The sequence below is a fragment of the Gymnoscopelus braueri genome (genome assembly GCF_963280865.1).
Source record: "Gymnoscopelus braueri genome assembly, chromosome: 23".
Taxonomy (NCBI): domain Eukaryota; kingdom Metazoa; phylum Chordata; class Actinopteri; order Myctophiformes; family Myctophidae; genus Gymnoscopelus; species Gymnoscopelus braueri.
In genome coordinates this window covers 7,155,637-7,171,067 of record NC_137625.1, presented here as the reverse complement: position 1 = coordinate 7,171,067, position 15,431 = coordinate 7,155,637, and the positions used below count along the sequence as shown (strand labels likewise).

General features: G+C 38.8%; 1 protein-coding gene across 1 annotated transcript; it reads left to right on the top strand.

Moving 5' to 3' along the window:
• Positions 1-330: 330 nt before the first annotated feature.
• On the top strand, positions 331-14,083 carry pwp1 (PWP1 homolog, endonuclein). Its single transcript, XM_080420520.1, has 15 exons — positions 331-527; positions 1,901-1,959; positions 2,850-3,013; positions 3,504-3,589; positions 4,336-4,432; positions 5,514-5,624; positions 6,614-6,744; positions 7,747-7,814; positions 7,978-8,074; positions 8,780-8,841; positions 9,857-9,965; positions 10,302-10,392; positions 11,472-11,593; positions 12,074-12,179; positions 13,486-14,083. The coding sequence occupies exons 1-15, from the start codon at positions 462-464 to the stop codon at positions 13,578-13,580; spliced, it is 1,464 nt and encodes a 487-aa protein (XP_080276646.1). The 5' UTR covers positions 331-461; the 3' UTR covers positions 13,581-14,083.
• The last annotated feature ends 1,348 nt before the right edge of the window (positions 14,084-15,431 follow it).

The following is a 15,431-nucleotide window of genomic DNA, read 5'->3' as shown; positions in this document are numbered from 1 at the left end:
AAATAGTTTATGTATAAAGTAGGGCTAAAGTGGTTGATGTATGTTTTATAATGTAATAATTTATATCTGCAAAGTAACTAGTAAAGTTTGAGAGTGGAGTAAAAGTACATTATTTGCCCCTGAGATGTAGTAAAAGTAGTAAAAGTATTGAAAATTGTAAATACTGAAGAAAGTAAAAAACACCTCAAAATTGTACATAAGTACAGTACTTGAGTACATGTACTCAGTTACTTTACACCACTGGAGAAAGAAGACATATTTTTTTTTATTGTGATCAGGCAAAGTCATGGGGCAAAGTGTGCTCTAACTGACGTCATCCGCATGCGACACAGCTCGCACGCAGGAGGACCCAATGCGACAACTCACATGTAAACGTGCATGATCTCCAGTGTCTGAAATTAACCCGATAGTTCACTTTGTTTCTCATTATTGTGTTTTATTGATTCAGTTCAGTGATAATAATGAGTTCCCAGATAACCTGCGTGGGCTGGGTGAGACGTGGAGCTTCTAAGGAAACACCAGACAAAGTAAGTAGAATGCTGAATGGCTAAACTCATCAAAACACATCTGCTTTCTGCTTTTGGTTTGCACTGGTGTAAAGTAACTAGGTACATTTACTTAAGTACTGTACTTACGTACAATTGTGAGGTATTTGCACTTTTCTTAACTATTTCCAATTTTCTATACTTTTACTTTTACTCCACTCCATCTCAGAGGCAAATATTGTACTTTTTACCCCACTACAATTATTTGAAAACTTTAGTTACTGGTTACTTTGTAGATTTTGATTATTATTACAAAACATACATTAGCCCTATATACATTTTGGCCATTTGAAAATAGCAGATCTACACGCTCACAATGCGTCTTGATGCGAGGCTTTGTGAGCTTGTAGATCTGCTATTTTCAAAAGATTGTTTCTACATTTTGAACTCGTTAAATGTGACATTTTCATACCAATACTTTTGTACTTTTACTCAAGGAAATTTTGAATTCCAGACTTTTACTTTTAATAGAGTATTTCTACACTGCAGTATTGATACTTTTACTTAAGTAAAAAAAAATTGAGTACTTTGACTGACAACCACTGGTTGTCAGTACGTTGTTTATACATAAAAGGGAGAGGATAGCTAAGCAGACAGTGTGAGCATGCTGGAGGTCATTTCTAATTTATTTATTTTAGGCTATTGTTACAATTGAGTGTGTATTCTTTTTTATGTATGATATAAAGTATGTTCGTTTTTTTTTCTTCTAATGTTGTATTCTGTGTTATTTACTTTTGTCAGTATCTGTGGTTTTGTGTAAGGGGACCTCAGTGGAAATAAGTCGATGACTTTACTGTGTTTCATTATCCCCTATTGTCTTTTTAACTCTTGTATGATGGCTGAAAGAAATTAAATAAATCAATTCAAAACCTCTTTAACTCATATTAACCCATTAAGACGGGAAGGCATCTGTGTGTCACTTTTTAGATTTCTTTGGCTATTCAAAAATAGCAGATCTACAAGCTTGCTATTTCTTTTTTAATCGTGAAAATCTTTGAATATAATATTTTTTAAAGCAAACATTTGTAAAATGTTTTGTTTCAGGGACCCCCCAGAAGCAAATATTTGAGTTACAAAATGTTGGCTTTAAAAAAATATATATATTCAAAGATTTGCACACATTTTCATGATAAAAAAATAATAGCAGATCGACAAGCTCACTCGGTGCCGCGCTATGAGCGCTATGAGCGCTATGAGCTTGTATATCTGCTATTTTTGAATAGCCTAAGAAATCTAAAATGACAGAGACGCGTTTCCGGATTGAATGGCTGAAGTGTAGTTGACTTGACGTTATTAAATGCATAAGTTAAGATGCAGAATGTCTGTCTGAGCAGCTCTTTTGACCCCTGACCCAGGTTGAGTTGAGTCAAGAGGAGCTGCAGCGTGTCATTGCTGAGACCAAAGAAGAGTTGGGGTAGGTTCAGGTTGACTCGACTATAAATGCTTACATTTACTGTAATGTATGCCTCCTTTTTTCTCTCTCTGCATTCTGTCTTCTTTGTAATGTTTCACTGTACGGTCACAACACAGAGAGATAGTGGTGGAGGCAACTATGCAAATTCTACTTTTTGTGTGTGTGTGTGTGTGTCATTGTGGCCAATTTATTTTCTTGCAATTAATGTTATCCCTTGATGGTATGCAGACCTTTTACAAAACCTTGCACATCCCAATACCAGATAAAATACCAGATCCTGGATAGAATGCATCACCTCACGTGAGCCCTGGATCTAGCCCAAACATAGACTGTTCCCATTTTCATATGTTCAGTCCAGCAGTCATTTCAGGTCCGGCCCACTTTGAAAAATTAGTTTTCATTGTGATACCGATAAATACGAGCGTGAAGGAGTTGTTCACCCAAAAAATTACTTATTTTCTATCAATTACACACCCCATGAAGCATTTATTTTTTAATATATATTTTTTCGCATTCCATAGCAGATCTGCTATGACACAAAGAAGACTCTTTGTGTCTCCTACCGGAGAGACCACCGGTTATCAAATTATTGTCTCAGGAATGCGACAAAAACAAAAAAATCTCCACAAATTCAATGCTTCATGGGGTGTGTAATTGATCAAAAATAAGTCATTTTTGGGTGAACTACTCCTTTTAATGGTAGTTCCATTGATCCAAGCCAGAACACAAATAAACATGCTCTGAAGATGCACGCAGCCCCACCCCCCCATCTGACCACTTATTTTTAAGTGGTCAGATGGGTGGGCCGCGAACACTTTTCGAGGTTTTCAAGTGGGCCCCTGATCCAGGAGAGGTTGAGAACCGCTGTGTTGTTTATCCTCTGACGTCAGGGAGATAGTAGCTGAGGAAGAGGATGAAGACGAAGGCATGGGAGCTGACCAGGAGCAGAGCGGTGACTCCCAGGCTGAGTCCCAGCAGGAGGAGGACCAAGGGCAGGGAGAGGAAGTTGACGAGCTGGCAGAGTACAACTTGGAAGACTATGATGAAGATGTAGGTAGGTGTGTCTGTTTATTTACATGTATCTTTTCCCTCGCCGGGGGCAACGCTCATATTTCTGTTCCTCGTTGTGCTACCCAGATTAGTCCTTTATTTCCTTGCTATTATTATTTGACTATAATTATCATTAATGCTGCTTCCGTGTATGAGAAGCCAAAACTCTTATGCACTGTACATGTACAAAAGATGTAACCATAAAGAATACTGTACCTTGAACTTTGAGGATGATCGTGTCAATTATTTAGCTAGATATTGTGATCACAATTATTAATCATGAGGACTCATTTAATTGATTTGGGGGCAAATACATGTAATTGCTAAACACATTGATCAATTTCAGGTATTCGTACTCACTAAACAATTGAATAGACCCCTATGCAAGTTTTATACATGAAAGGCTGACTTTATTCTTCTAACTGTTTAAACTTTACGGTGTAGCTATGCCTCGGTTCAGATTTAAAGTAGAGAATGTTGATGTTTGTGTACAGTGACGGCTAACCTTGGTGACAGTCTGGCTGGCCTCACGGTGTTCAGCTGCAATGACGAGGACCCGTACATCACCATCAAAGATACAGTGAGTGTTCTGCATGATGGTTATCACTGTGTCATTTTTGATTTTAACCACTTTAAACATTATTTTATACTTTGGCTATTCAAAAATAGCAGATCTAGTACGAGCTTGTAGATCTGCTATTTTTTTTTAAATCATGAAAATTTGCGCAAATCTTTGAATATATATTTTTTGTAACTCAAATATTTGCTTCTGGGCAAACCCTGGAACTAAATATTTTCAGATGGGGGTCCGCAGCCAAATATACATAATACATAATTTTGGGTGGTCCTTGATGTTAAAACGTTTGAGCACCACTGATATTTGTAGCAACATAAGTGTTTCAGAAAACTGTCCTGGCCTCAGGTCTTAATGGGTTAACCACTTAAAACTCTCTGTACTTTGTAAAACGGTCATGAGTTGTAAATGTACTCTGTAGACCCTTTTTTTTTCACTTTACACCAAATCTCTTCACCACAAATAGCCGATCTACAAGCTCATAGGGCTCAAGTGGTTAAGCCTTTTGGTCGTATTCAGACGTTATTGAAATGTTTTATGGTTTTCTGACAGTAAAGTGCTCATGGCAGTATTTTTGTTTTCCAACTGCAATTTTGACTTCATTTCCATCCTTATAACGGCACATTGTGACCTAAGTAAACCCAACAAATTTGAAGCAATATAGTGAGAAAATCCGTGCTATTAGTTTTATAATATAGATGTTATCTCACATTGAAGCTGACCAGTATTTGTGCTTTTATTTTGATCTTTAGGACCAGTATGAGAGAGAGGACTTCCAAATCAAACCAACAGATAACCTTATCCTGGCCGGCAAGGCCGAGAAAGACTGCTGCAATCTGGAGGTTTATGGTAATTAAACTGATCAATCATTAACATCGATAATAATGATGACGATAATAAACTTTATGTAGCACATTTCAAACACAAGTTTACAAAGTGCTTCACAGATATAATAGAAAATACACAGTGCAATTACACATTACAGTAAGTGAAAAGTAGTCAAGAAATAGAAACAAAAAACAATGGAAAAAAACGGTCTGATTCCCAATGGAACATTATTCCACAACGTGAAGCCTTTGAGCAAATGCTCTACTCCCCTCTGTCTGAAGCCTTGTCTTGGGGGCCGAGAGAGCAACAGCTGATCTGCAGATCTGAGAGTACAAGCATGGGTGTAAGTGGTGACGTCGAGATTTTTCACTTCCGATCCAATCAATCCAATCAGATATGGCACATATTAAAGTCTCTCTATGCTGTCTATCTCATGTTTAAATAAAGGTTAAACAAAACAAACAAAGAACCCTGCTACAGTGAGCTGGGAATAGGGAAAATGTGCTCATATTTTCAAGTTCTTGTAAGAATGCTAGGATTTTGTACAAGTTGGATGGCTTGTTGATTTCTGGGGCAGTCTGGCAAATTATGAGTTATAGTAATCTTGATGGTTTGGAGATGAAAACATGAAAATTAGTTTGTGCATGATCCCTGAATCTTGGCAGTACTACTATTTGACTGATGGCTGATTTGGTGATATTGCTAAAATGTTGAGAGAATGTCAGGTACAATTCAAAGGTTACTAGCAGATTTCTGGCCTCTTAGTATGCTGTGAGCAGTTGTATCCTGATATCGGAGCACTGTACGACATCAAAACCAGAGTGCTCTGAAAATCGGAGCACATTCTCAGAGCGTATTTTCAAATGCACCCAATGTCATGACATGGTTTCAGTCTCTTAATCTGACCAAGTTCCATGCATATCATCCACTTTTTCTTGAAGGGTTGAACAGTTGTGTGTGCCTGTGTCTTTACATTGGGTGTAAATATTGGGCAACACTTTCTTATCATTATTCACACTGTGATTACAAAACCTTACCAAACTTCTGAACACAAAATATCTGCTGCACCATTAATCAGTTATTGTGAATATCATCTCTACAGTTTTCAACTCTGAGGAGAGTTCCCAGTACGTTCACCATCACATCCTGCTGCCAGCGTATCCCCTGTGCGTAGAGTGGTTGAACTTTGACCCCAACCCAGGAGAAGGACTGGGTAAGATCCTTTTCACTTTTTTTATTATTAGTCTTTTTTATTACATTGTCATGTCCATCATCTTTAAAACATTTCATTACCCCATCCCTTCACCCCAAGCACAAATTCACTATTCATTCCAACATACCATCATCATACCCTCAGTTATCTCCGGAAGAAAATACTTAATTATATATATAAACTCATTCACATATTTTGCTTGTTCTTATTAGCATGTAACTTTCCATTTATTTTTTTATGATTATCCATCCAAACATGAATTATACTCAAGATGAGAGAAAGAAAGTAGGTCAGGTTGAGTCAAGTCTACAAGCCCATTGGTTCTCAAAGTGCGGTCTGGGGGCCCCCAGGGGTCCTTGAGGGGGTTCCAGGGGGTCCCCAGCAAAGTGAGGAACAGTTTAAACACTTTAGTTTTTCAGCGACTTGGAAATAGCAGATCTACATGCTCATAATGTGTTATTTTATGGGCTTGTAGATGGCTTCTTATTTTGGGGGTTGACATGAACATATTTGAGAACCACTGGTCCATTTGCCTGCACACTATTTTGGTCATTCACTGTATTAACCCATTAAGACCTGGAACTGTGTCATTTTTAGATTTGAGCAAAAAAAAGCATTATTTTACACTTTAGGCTATTCAAAAATAGCAGATATACAAGCTCATAGCGCGGCACCGAGTGCCGCGCTACGAGCTTGTAGATCTGCTATTTTTGAAAAATCGTGAAAATGTGTGCAAATCTTTGAATATATATTGTTTTACAGCTAACATTTTTAACTCAAATCTTTGCTTCTGGGGGTCCCTGGAACAAGATATTTTGAGATGGGGGTCCGCGGCCAAATACCTATCATTTTGGGGGTCCTTGACATGAAAAAGATTGAGCACCACTGACATAGAAACATAGGTTTTCCAGAATACTGTTGAGATTTAGGAGACATGTAGAATCGGCTTCAGGTCTCAATGGGTTAACTTGCTTTCTGTGTGTTTTCAGTGAACTATGCCGCTGTGGGGAACATGACCCCTAAGATAGACGTTTGGGACCTGGACATGGTGGACAGCTTAGAGCCCGTCTTCTCACTTGGCAACAAAAAAGCCAGCAAGAAGAAAAAGAAGAGTAAAAAGGTTTGAGTTTCAAAACAGAATGTTGTCAGACTCGCACATCGTGGTGTCTGTCCACTCATATCACAGTTTATGGCTGAAATCCAATTTTGTTGATCTGTTGCTACCTGATCAAACTCAATAGCAGCTGTTGTGCAGAAACCTTATCTCCATATTTTAGCATTTTATGTAAAAAGAAATCTCCGTAAATGAATGCACTACTTCGTCATACTACAGTGTTACGCAAAAGTAGCAAAAATTGAAGATCTACAAGCTCACAACGCGCGTTGAGCTTGTGGATCGGTCATTTTTTTATTTGAATCCTGAAAAGTAACAGTTTCGGACACCCGACAGCAACGATATTATGTGTAGAATGTCTCCAACCATGGTAAAGATGCCATACAGTAAGCTGACTCCATCGTCCAAATGGATAAAATAACTACCTGTATTTTATTTATTAACCACTTAAACCGTATATACTTCTACTTCATTGACCAGGTTCCCTCAGGGGTCTATCCTTGGCCCCCTCATTTTCTCCCTCCACACCAAATCTCTTTGCGGAACATTGCCGATCTACAGGCTCGCAATGCGACACGTTGTGAGCTTGTAGATGGGCTATTTCCGAAGAATGTCAGCCGATTATGACGTGCCCAGAATAGGGGCATGTCTGGGTTAATGAAGAAAACGTGCGGATTTGAGCTTTTAAAATTCAACATGAAACAATTCCTCTTCTTCGTGCTACGTGGTATTTGTTGGCGAGTGTTTCCGACGTCATCTGTATAAGGGCTGTCATTCAGAAAAGTGGGAGAAAGAAAACAAAACACGGCTCATCCGTTAACAAATCTTAGGTGAGGTGCTGGGGCTGAAGACAGTTTTTATGAATGACAAAAGCAGCTTCCTTCTTCAGGCATGTAAAGTAACACGTGAATGCAGCAATATGTAAGGTTTCAAACCGTTAATAAGGACTGTCATGAAATCATTATTTTCTGACCTTCTGATGGCATGCTTGTCTGTGTCCTCTCCCAGGCCGCGGCAGAGGCTGTAGTGGGACACACGGATGCAGTGCTGGACCTGTCATGGAACAAACTCGTCAAGTCAGTGAGAGACACACACACACACACACACACGCACACACTGTTTGCGCACAGACACTACATGACTGAATTCCGTTGAGGTGTTTGTGTTCTCTGGTGCCTCAACAAGAGCTTACACCATATTTTAACCTTTTTCTTTTAAAACAACTTGTGTCTCCCTCAGGAATGTGTTGGCCAGTGGATCAGCAGATGAAAGCATCATACTGTGGGATCTGTCTCAAGGCCAGCCAGCCACAACACTACGTAGACACACCGATAAGGTATCCATTTAGAATAGGGATTCATTACCTACTGTACAATTCATACATTCTCACTCATAGACTTCCTTCAATCAATCACCCCCCCCCCCTCTCTCACTCTCTCTTTCTTTCTCTCTATACTGCATGTTATCTGGTACTGTATGCATGCGTTATGTTATTCTTGTAGTTTTAACTACAGATATTGTACTATTCTGTTGGTGTCCACTATCCATACACATGTCCTATAAAGTCTGTCCTGTCCTATCCTATGCTTGCTTTCTTTCTTTCTCACACACACACTTAACTCATTCAGTGCCATTCTTATTTATGGCAGGTTGGTTCTGAGTGCCACAGCCACAATTCATTGTAAAAAAAAGTGCTTAGGAGCCGAGATACAGCCTTTTTCAGTAAGAAGTTAAACAAGAAGTGAATGGAGCAGCAAATCTTCAAATCATCATATCTTGGGTTCTGAAAAAAAAAAAAAAAAAAAAAAGTTTTTTTTTTTTTTTTTTCATGACGTCTTAGACGTCACGTGGCGCTCAGGGCGCTCAGAGGCCATGACGTCTTAGACGTCATGTGGCACTGAATGAGTTAAATGTATCTATTGCTATCCATTCTTGTAGCTTTACAAACATGTCCAGTACTACAACACCCTGACGCTTTAGGAACAGCCTGCTGTGGGTCTGTTGGGTCCTAACTCATTTTAACACTCTTTTTTCTTTTCAGGTTCAAACGTTAGCATTCCACCCCTTCGAGGCTCAGACGCTCATCTCAGGGTCTTATGATAAGTAAGTGTCCTCATTTAACCCATTAAGATTAAAACATTGGAGCGGACGGAAGTGACGGTTTTTGGGCTGTCGTCACATCCGTCCATTCCATTTTAAAGGGTCCTAGGATCATTCCTAAGTTGCGTTAGAGCGCCCCCTTGTGGGAAAAAAAAAGATTCTCGTGTTTGGCACTCAGTGTTCATAGCCAAGCAAAAATCTAAAATGACACAGATTTGAATGGGTTAAGGCCACTAGATTTTAACGCTTCTTCTATTTCTATTTTCTAGTTATCTCTCTAGCTTGTGTATATGTTTATTTTATTTATTTATTTGTTTGTATACCACATAAATTGTAACCAGACCAGGGAATAATTTTCCATACCCACTTGAGATTGTTTTTTATCTGATATCAGATTTTTGGGTCCGATCCCGATTTTGGAGACCCGTAGCCCAAACCTATGTTTTGACACAAAAAGTGCTGAATCAGTTATAATCCATGTGAAAAACGTACATTTGATTTGTTTTTTAAAAACGGAAAATTTAAATAACTAAAATAAAACAATCTACAAGTTGACAAAGTCTTCCAATGTGCCGCTTTGTGAGTCATTTTTGAAATTTTCTGAAACGTGAGTTATTTTTTTTTTACTTTCTGGAAACTTTTCAAACATTTTCGCCTGTAATGACATGCCCAAAATAGGGACGCCAGGTTGAAAGTGGTTACAAATTGGGACACTTAAGCCCCTTACACAACGGGGGCGAATTTTTCATGCGAATAATACGTTTTTTAAAAAAAACCTTATAAAGTCAATGCAAGCTTACATAAAGCGTCTTTTAATTATTCGGAACGAGTCCGAATTTTGCGTATGTTCGCATATTCGCCGGTGTGTAATGACCTCTAGGCTGCATAATTGCCGGTACCAACCCCAAAAAGTCAAATAATGGCTGATGTATGATCATTCTGGCTCTAATTGTTTTGGCAGATGAGGAAACGTATCACTTTCAGGGTTGAGTAACCAGCAGTCTTATCTCGTCCTCAGGTCAGCGATGCTGCATGACTGTCGCAGTCCTGACAGCAACCGTACCTGGCGTTTCAGCGGTCAGGTGGAGAGGGTGATATGGAACCACTTCGCACCCAACAACTTCCTGGTAGGTCCACAGTACGCCCCCTCCCCAGTGAAGCAGGTTCTGCTTCCAGTCAACCTTGTGGTTGTTTTAAGGTTCTATGACAGGGGGGGAGCAGAGGCGATGATTGACAGGCAAAATCCCTCACCAGCGACACCCGCAGGCAAAGATTTCTTTTTTCATTGCAGTTGAAAAGGCTTTAGAAATGTGAGAGAAAAACACCTGCCATGGATCAATGGAGTGGAATTTTTTGTTAAAACTTTCTATACACGTTTGAAGGACCATGACAAAGACTTTTAATGTGTGTTAAAACTGAACGTCATGAAACCTTTAACTCATGTTTGTGTTTTTGTGTTGCAGGCCAGCACAGAGGATGGTTTTATCTACTGTCTGGATGCTCGCTCAGACAAACCTGTCTTCACACTAAGGGCACACGATGGAGAGGTGACAGGTAGGGCAACTTGTAGTTATTATGGCGAGTCCGAAATGTAATTGTCAGTGCTTTATTTCCCCAAAAAATATTTTGTAAACAAATCAGAATATATGTAAATGCACACACCGCACAGATGTTTTAATTAGCTTTGAGGTGACATTGCAGGTGGAGAGTAGCCTGACACTCAGCCTGAATTTTCATTTAGTTTCACTCCATTATTCAGTCTGAAAGCCCTCTCAATGCAGCCGATTTCTGAGATGGGGGAGGGTCCGGACTCTCTCTTTCCCAGGTGCTTCGCCCAGGTGGGCGTGGTTTTGAGGTTAGGTTTAGGCTTAATTTCTGTGAGGTTATGGTTAAGGTTAGATTTTTAGACATATTTTTTGGTGAGATTACGGTTAGAGTTTAGGCATATAACCACGCCCACCCGGGGTGAAACACCAAAGAAAGGGAGTCCCGTAGAGGGGCACTCATAGATGTGTCAGTATGACTACAAGCCTTCAGTTTAACTTTAACCCTGGTGTCACCATTTTGGACATGTCATTTATAGGCGGAAATTAAAAAAGATTTTGAAGATGTTTTGAAAATAACTACAAGATCTACAAGCTCACAAGTTGTTGCACTACGACACATTGTGTCATAATGTTTATGTGGTTAATATGTTGGTCATTGTTCGCCAGTTAGTCTGTGATTTTAACGGGGAATCACCAGTTCTTCAATGAAACGTTTTACTATTTTAAGAACCATTTCAGTAGCTTACATTTAACACATTCCCTGCCATTGGTGGAGATCTCCGTCATTTAAAAAACACCTGTTCACCGCCATTGACGGAGATCTCCGTCATTTCCCCCCCCCCCCAAAAAGTACTATGTATTTTTGGCGAGACATGCTAGTTTCAACGGCGTATGGCAAGTGAACAGGAGGTTGCGATGAATTTTTCTGTGGTGAACATTTGGCAAAGATTTTGGTGTAAAGGGAAATACTAACATACCTAGTATAGAGCCCTGGGGGACCCCTGTCAACTATGTACTGTATACAGGATGTAAGTGGTTAAACACCCACTGTGACTAATAGATTTTTAACATTTTGTATTTCTGCAGGGTTGGAGCTTAGCAGCCAGATTAAAGGATGTTTGGTCACCTCATCCGAGGACAAAAGCGTTAAGATCTGGGACATCCTGAGCAACAAACCCAACCTCATACATACACGAGACATGAAGATGGTAAGTGGCTAAGTGCTGATGGGGGGTCCTTCACATTACCAAGATTTTATTTTTACATTTTCTCACCAAACTTTGGTTAGATTGGGGTAAAGGTCCATTGGGGTAAAGGTCTTCAAACATTGTGGTGAGATGCACTTGACCTAACCTTGATGACCATGCAGTCTTATGCAAAGGTTAAAATGTCATTTAGATAGCATTTTATTTAGACAGATGCCAGGTTCATTTGTTGACCTGGCATCATATAGGTTACAATGTACAGATTTTTTTAATATGATACTGTTTAGACTGATGCTAGATTCTTGGTTGACCTATTATCCTAGATTACTGAGGCACTACAGTGACTACACTGTCTCTATGCATTTGATATACAGTATGTGTTTACCTTGCTTACCATGAGTCGCTCTGGATGAAGAACGTCTGCTAAATGCCTAAATTGTTGATGAAATTCTAACGTGTTGTTGTACCTCTCTCTCTCTACAGGGGGTGCTGTTCTGTACTGCATGCTGCCCTGACATGCCCTTTGTCTATGCCTTTGGCGGACAGAAGGACGGCCTAAGGGTCTGGGACATAAGTGATGTCGCTGCAGGTACAGTTTTAGTTTCACTATTGCTGCAAATAAATATTAGTGATCAGATTATGTTAACCCATTAAGACCTGGAACTGTCATTTTTAGATTTGAGCTAAAAAGCATTATTTTACACTTTGAGCTATTCGAAAATAGCAGATATACAAGCTCATAGCGCGGCACCGAGTGCCGCGCTACGAGCTTGTAGATCTGCTATTTTTGAAAAATCGTGAATTTGTGCAAATCTTTGAATATATATATTTTTAAAGCGAACCGTTCTCAAATCGTTGCTTCTGGGGGGTCCCTGGAACAAAATATTTTGATGAGGGTCCGCGGCTAAATACATATAATTTTGGGGGTCCTTGACATTAAAAAGATTGAGCACCACTGATATAGAAACATACGTTTTTCAGAATACTGTTGAGATTTAGGAGACATGTAGAATCGGCTTCAGGTCTCAATGGGTTAAAATTCTTTGGGTCAGATTTGTGAAGTGGAGACTTCTTTCCAATTCATGACAGATGTGAAGGAAAAAAAAGATTGTTCCAAATGGATGAAAAGGTTTTTCCTTTACTGATCATGGATTATGAACCCTGCATTATTCCTGTGTGATAGTATTTATATTGATAAGAATAATTGTTCTCATCACACTATTGGATCACATGATATCAAAAACTGTCACTTGTCCGGAATAGTGAAGCAGTGGCTGGATAATCATTTGTTTATTGTGTTCAAAGACTCAATGGATTAAAGTTCTCAGTCGCCATGACTGTCATTTGCATTCCATAGAAGCCAGCAAGTCGGAAATAGCTGATGTTACGTCGCATTGAGAGCTTGTACATAGGCTATTTTTGGTTAATATTTCAAGATTAGAGCATTTGAAGTTGTCAAACTAGCAATATGTTCAGAAGAATCTTCCATAAAACCCTAATGGTCTGGGATATTTCATAAAAGCAAAGGTTAAAGCCTCAATCAGTGATTTCTTCAACTGGTTTGCAGTATGTAGAACAGCAAGAACAAATATTACTAAAACATCATAATTTTTTACATATTGTGGTAATTGTTTAAGAAACATGTGCTATTGTGCTCTATATTGCTCTTCAAACATTGCTCTGTTCATGCTGTTTCATAAATCGCACATTAGGACTTGGCCATACAAAAGTTTTCTGTCGTTTTCTTTAGTCCATGATGCTTAATAATTGTTGTATACTTATTAAGTTGTGAGCACATTCATTTTGTGTGTAGTGGCCGAGGTGTTTGGCGGCAGAGAGTGTTGTATACTTATTAAGTTGTGACCACATTCATTTTGTGTGTGTTTTGTGTGTAGTGGCCGAGGTGTTTGGCGGCAGAGAGCGCCTGGTGGTCAACACAGCATCACAGGGGGCCAGCAGCTCCCTAACATCTCGTATGGAGGTTTCATAACCAAGGACAGCCAATCAACATACAGAAACTATGTTCCCATGGAAATGTATCGACGCATGCTGTATGGTGTCATATCTCTCATACAGAACTATTTGAGTTCAGGCTAAAAGTTGTGGGCTATTATGTTGATGTAGTCCTGTAAAGATTTTGAATGAAAAGCTCCAAGCCTTTAGAAAGGGGATTGAGAGGACCCAAAGAGATGAAAGACCAGTGAAAGATGACATTTGTCCATATTTCTCTCAAAACTCAAAATGTGTTATTTCTCTCTGAGACATTTGTACGTCAACTCAACAGGTTTGTAATTACTTACAATTAACATTGAGTGACTATGAATGAAATTATCTTTCTCATGTCAGATAAAAGATATTCTAAGATGGATATACATTTTGGATACCAAGATCCTATAGTCGTAGCAGACATCGTTCTTTTCATTTTCCTTTTTCCTTTGATCCATCTGTGTAATGCTATTGTCACACACAATAATATAAAATGCCTTAAACGTCTTAATCTCTGTGTGATATTTGATATTAGTAATATTGTATTTTACAGTAGTTGAGATACAACATTACTGTTTTTGAGACCCTTTAAACTTTAAAGGAATGATACGGTTCATGTGGTTAAAAATTCTTCTCGACTCGGTCTTGACCCAGTCTGGCTTTAAAGTTTAAAGCCAGACTGGGTCAAGACCGAGTCTTAACATGAAAGTTAACCTAGCATTCCTATTCTGGGGTAAACATTCAGCAAAAAGCATTATTCAAATAGAATAATGTTGTTTTTCCATTGTACAGTAGGCCTTATAGTTATACTGATGTTTTAATCACTCTTTGATGTAAGCTGAAGTCTGTTTCCGCTCTGCTGAAGTCTGGTTAACAGGGAAATTAACATATCAATGGGATATTTACATTCCATGGTGCATTGCGGTATTTTACAAATAGAAAACAATCAAAAACGTGTCGAATAAAAGACATTGTGGACTGCAATAAATTACACTGATGTCTAAGGACACAGTGAACAACAGATTGCATCATAATAATACAATCATATAGGCTACAGTATGTGTTTGATATAAAACCGGCAGTGAGATAACGTCTTCCAGTAGAATTTCCCTCCTGTAGCTTTAAAGTAAATGATCCAAAGGGTGTAGTCTCACCATATTGGAATTTAACCTATGCAGGTGGAGTCTGTCAATTCATATCAATGGCATGAATTCACAAAGCCATTTGTATTTCTGCAAGAAAACACTCTGTTCTCATTGAAAAATATGGGCAGAATCCACCCTCATAGGCAGAATTAAAGTTTGGTGTGACTGCACCTTTAGAAGTCTGTCTGAGGCGTGACAATAGTTCAACATTCGGTCTTAACGATATGCAGGTCAACTTTGGTAACTTATCACGGTCCCGAAGTAGAACCTAATTGATGTTAAATATAACTACATCTAGGGGAAGACATCTAAGGATTTATGATGGTGAGTTATTTGGCACAGCAAAGCACTGCCATAAAACTTTTGCAGAAATAATTGCAGGGTATCGAATGTTGTATCACTTATAGAATTATAAGATATATAAGGTTTTTAACAGGCCATGTTACAAGGTTTACTATATGATGATTTTCTTGTCAAGTTGAGTGACAACGTCTATACTTTATTGCTAGATTATTTCCACCTCTTACCTGCTGGGTATGAGTAGGGGCCATAAGTAGGGACTAGTTAGAAACAAAGACAATACCACCATCTAGTGTCGTCTTTATTTACTACACCATTTCGTAATACACAGTCTGTAAAGTTTAAAATCTGATGTTTAACACTTTACAAACTGTTTTTTTTATGTTGATAAGCTTAGTGATACAGCATTT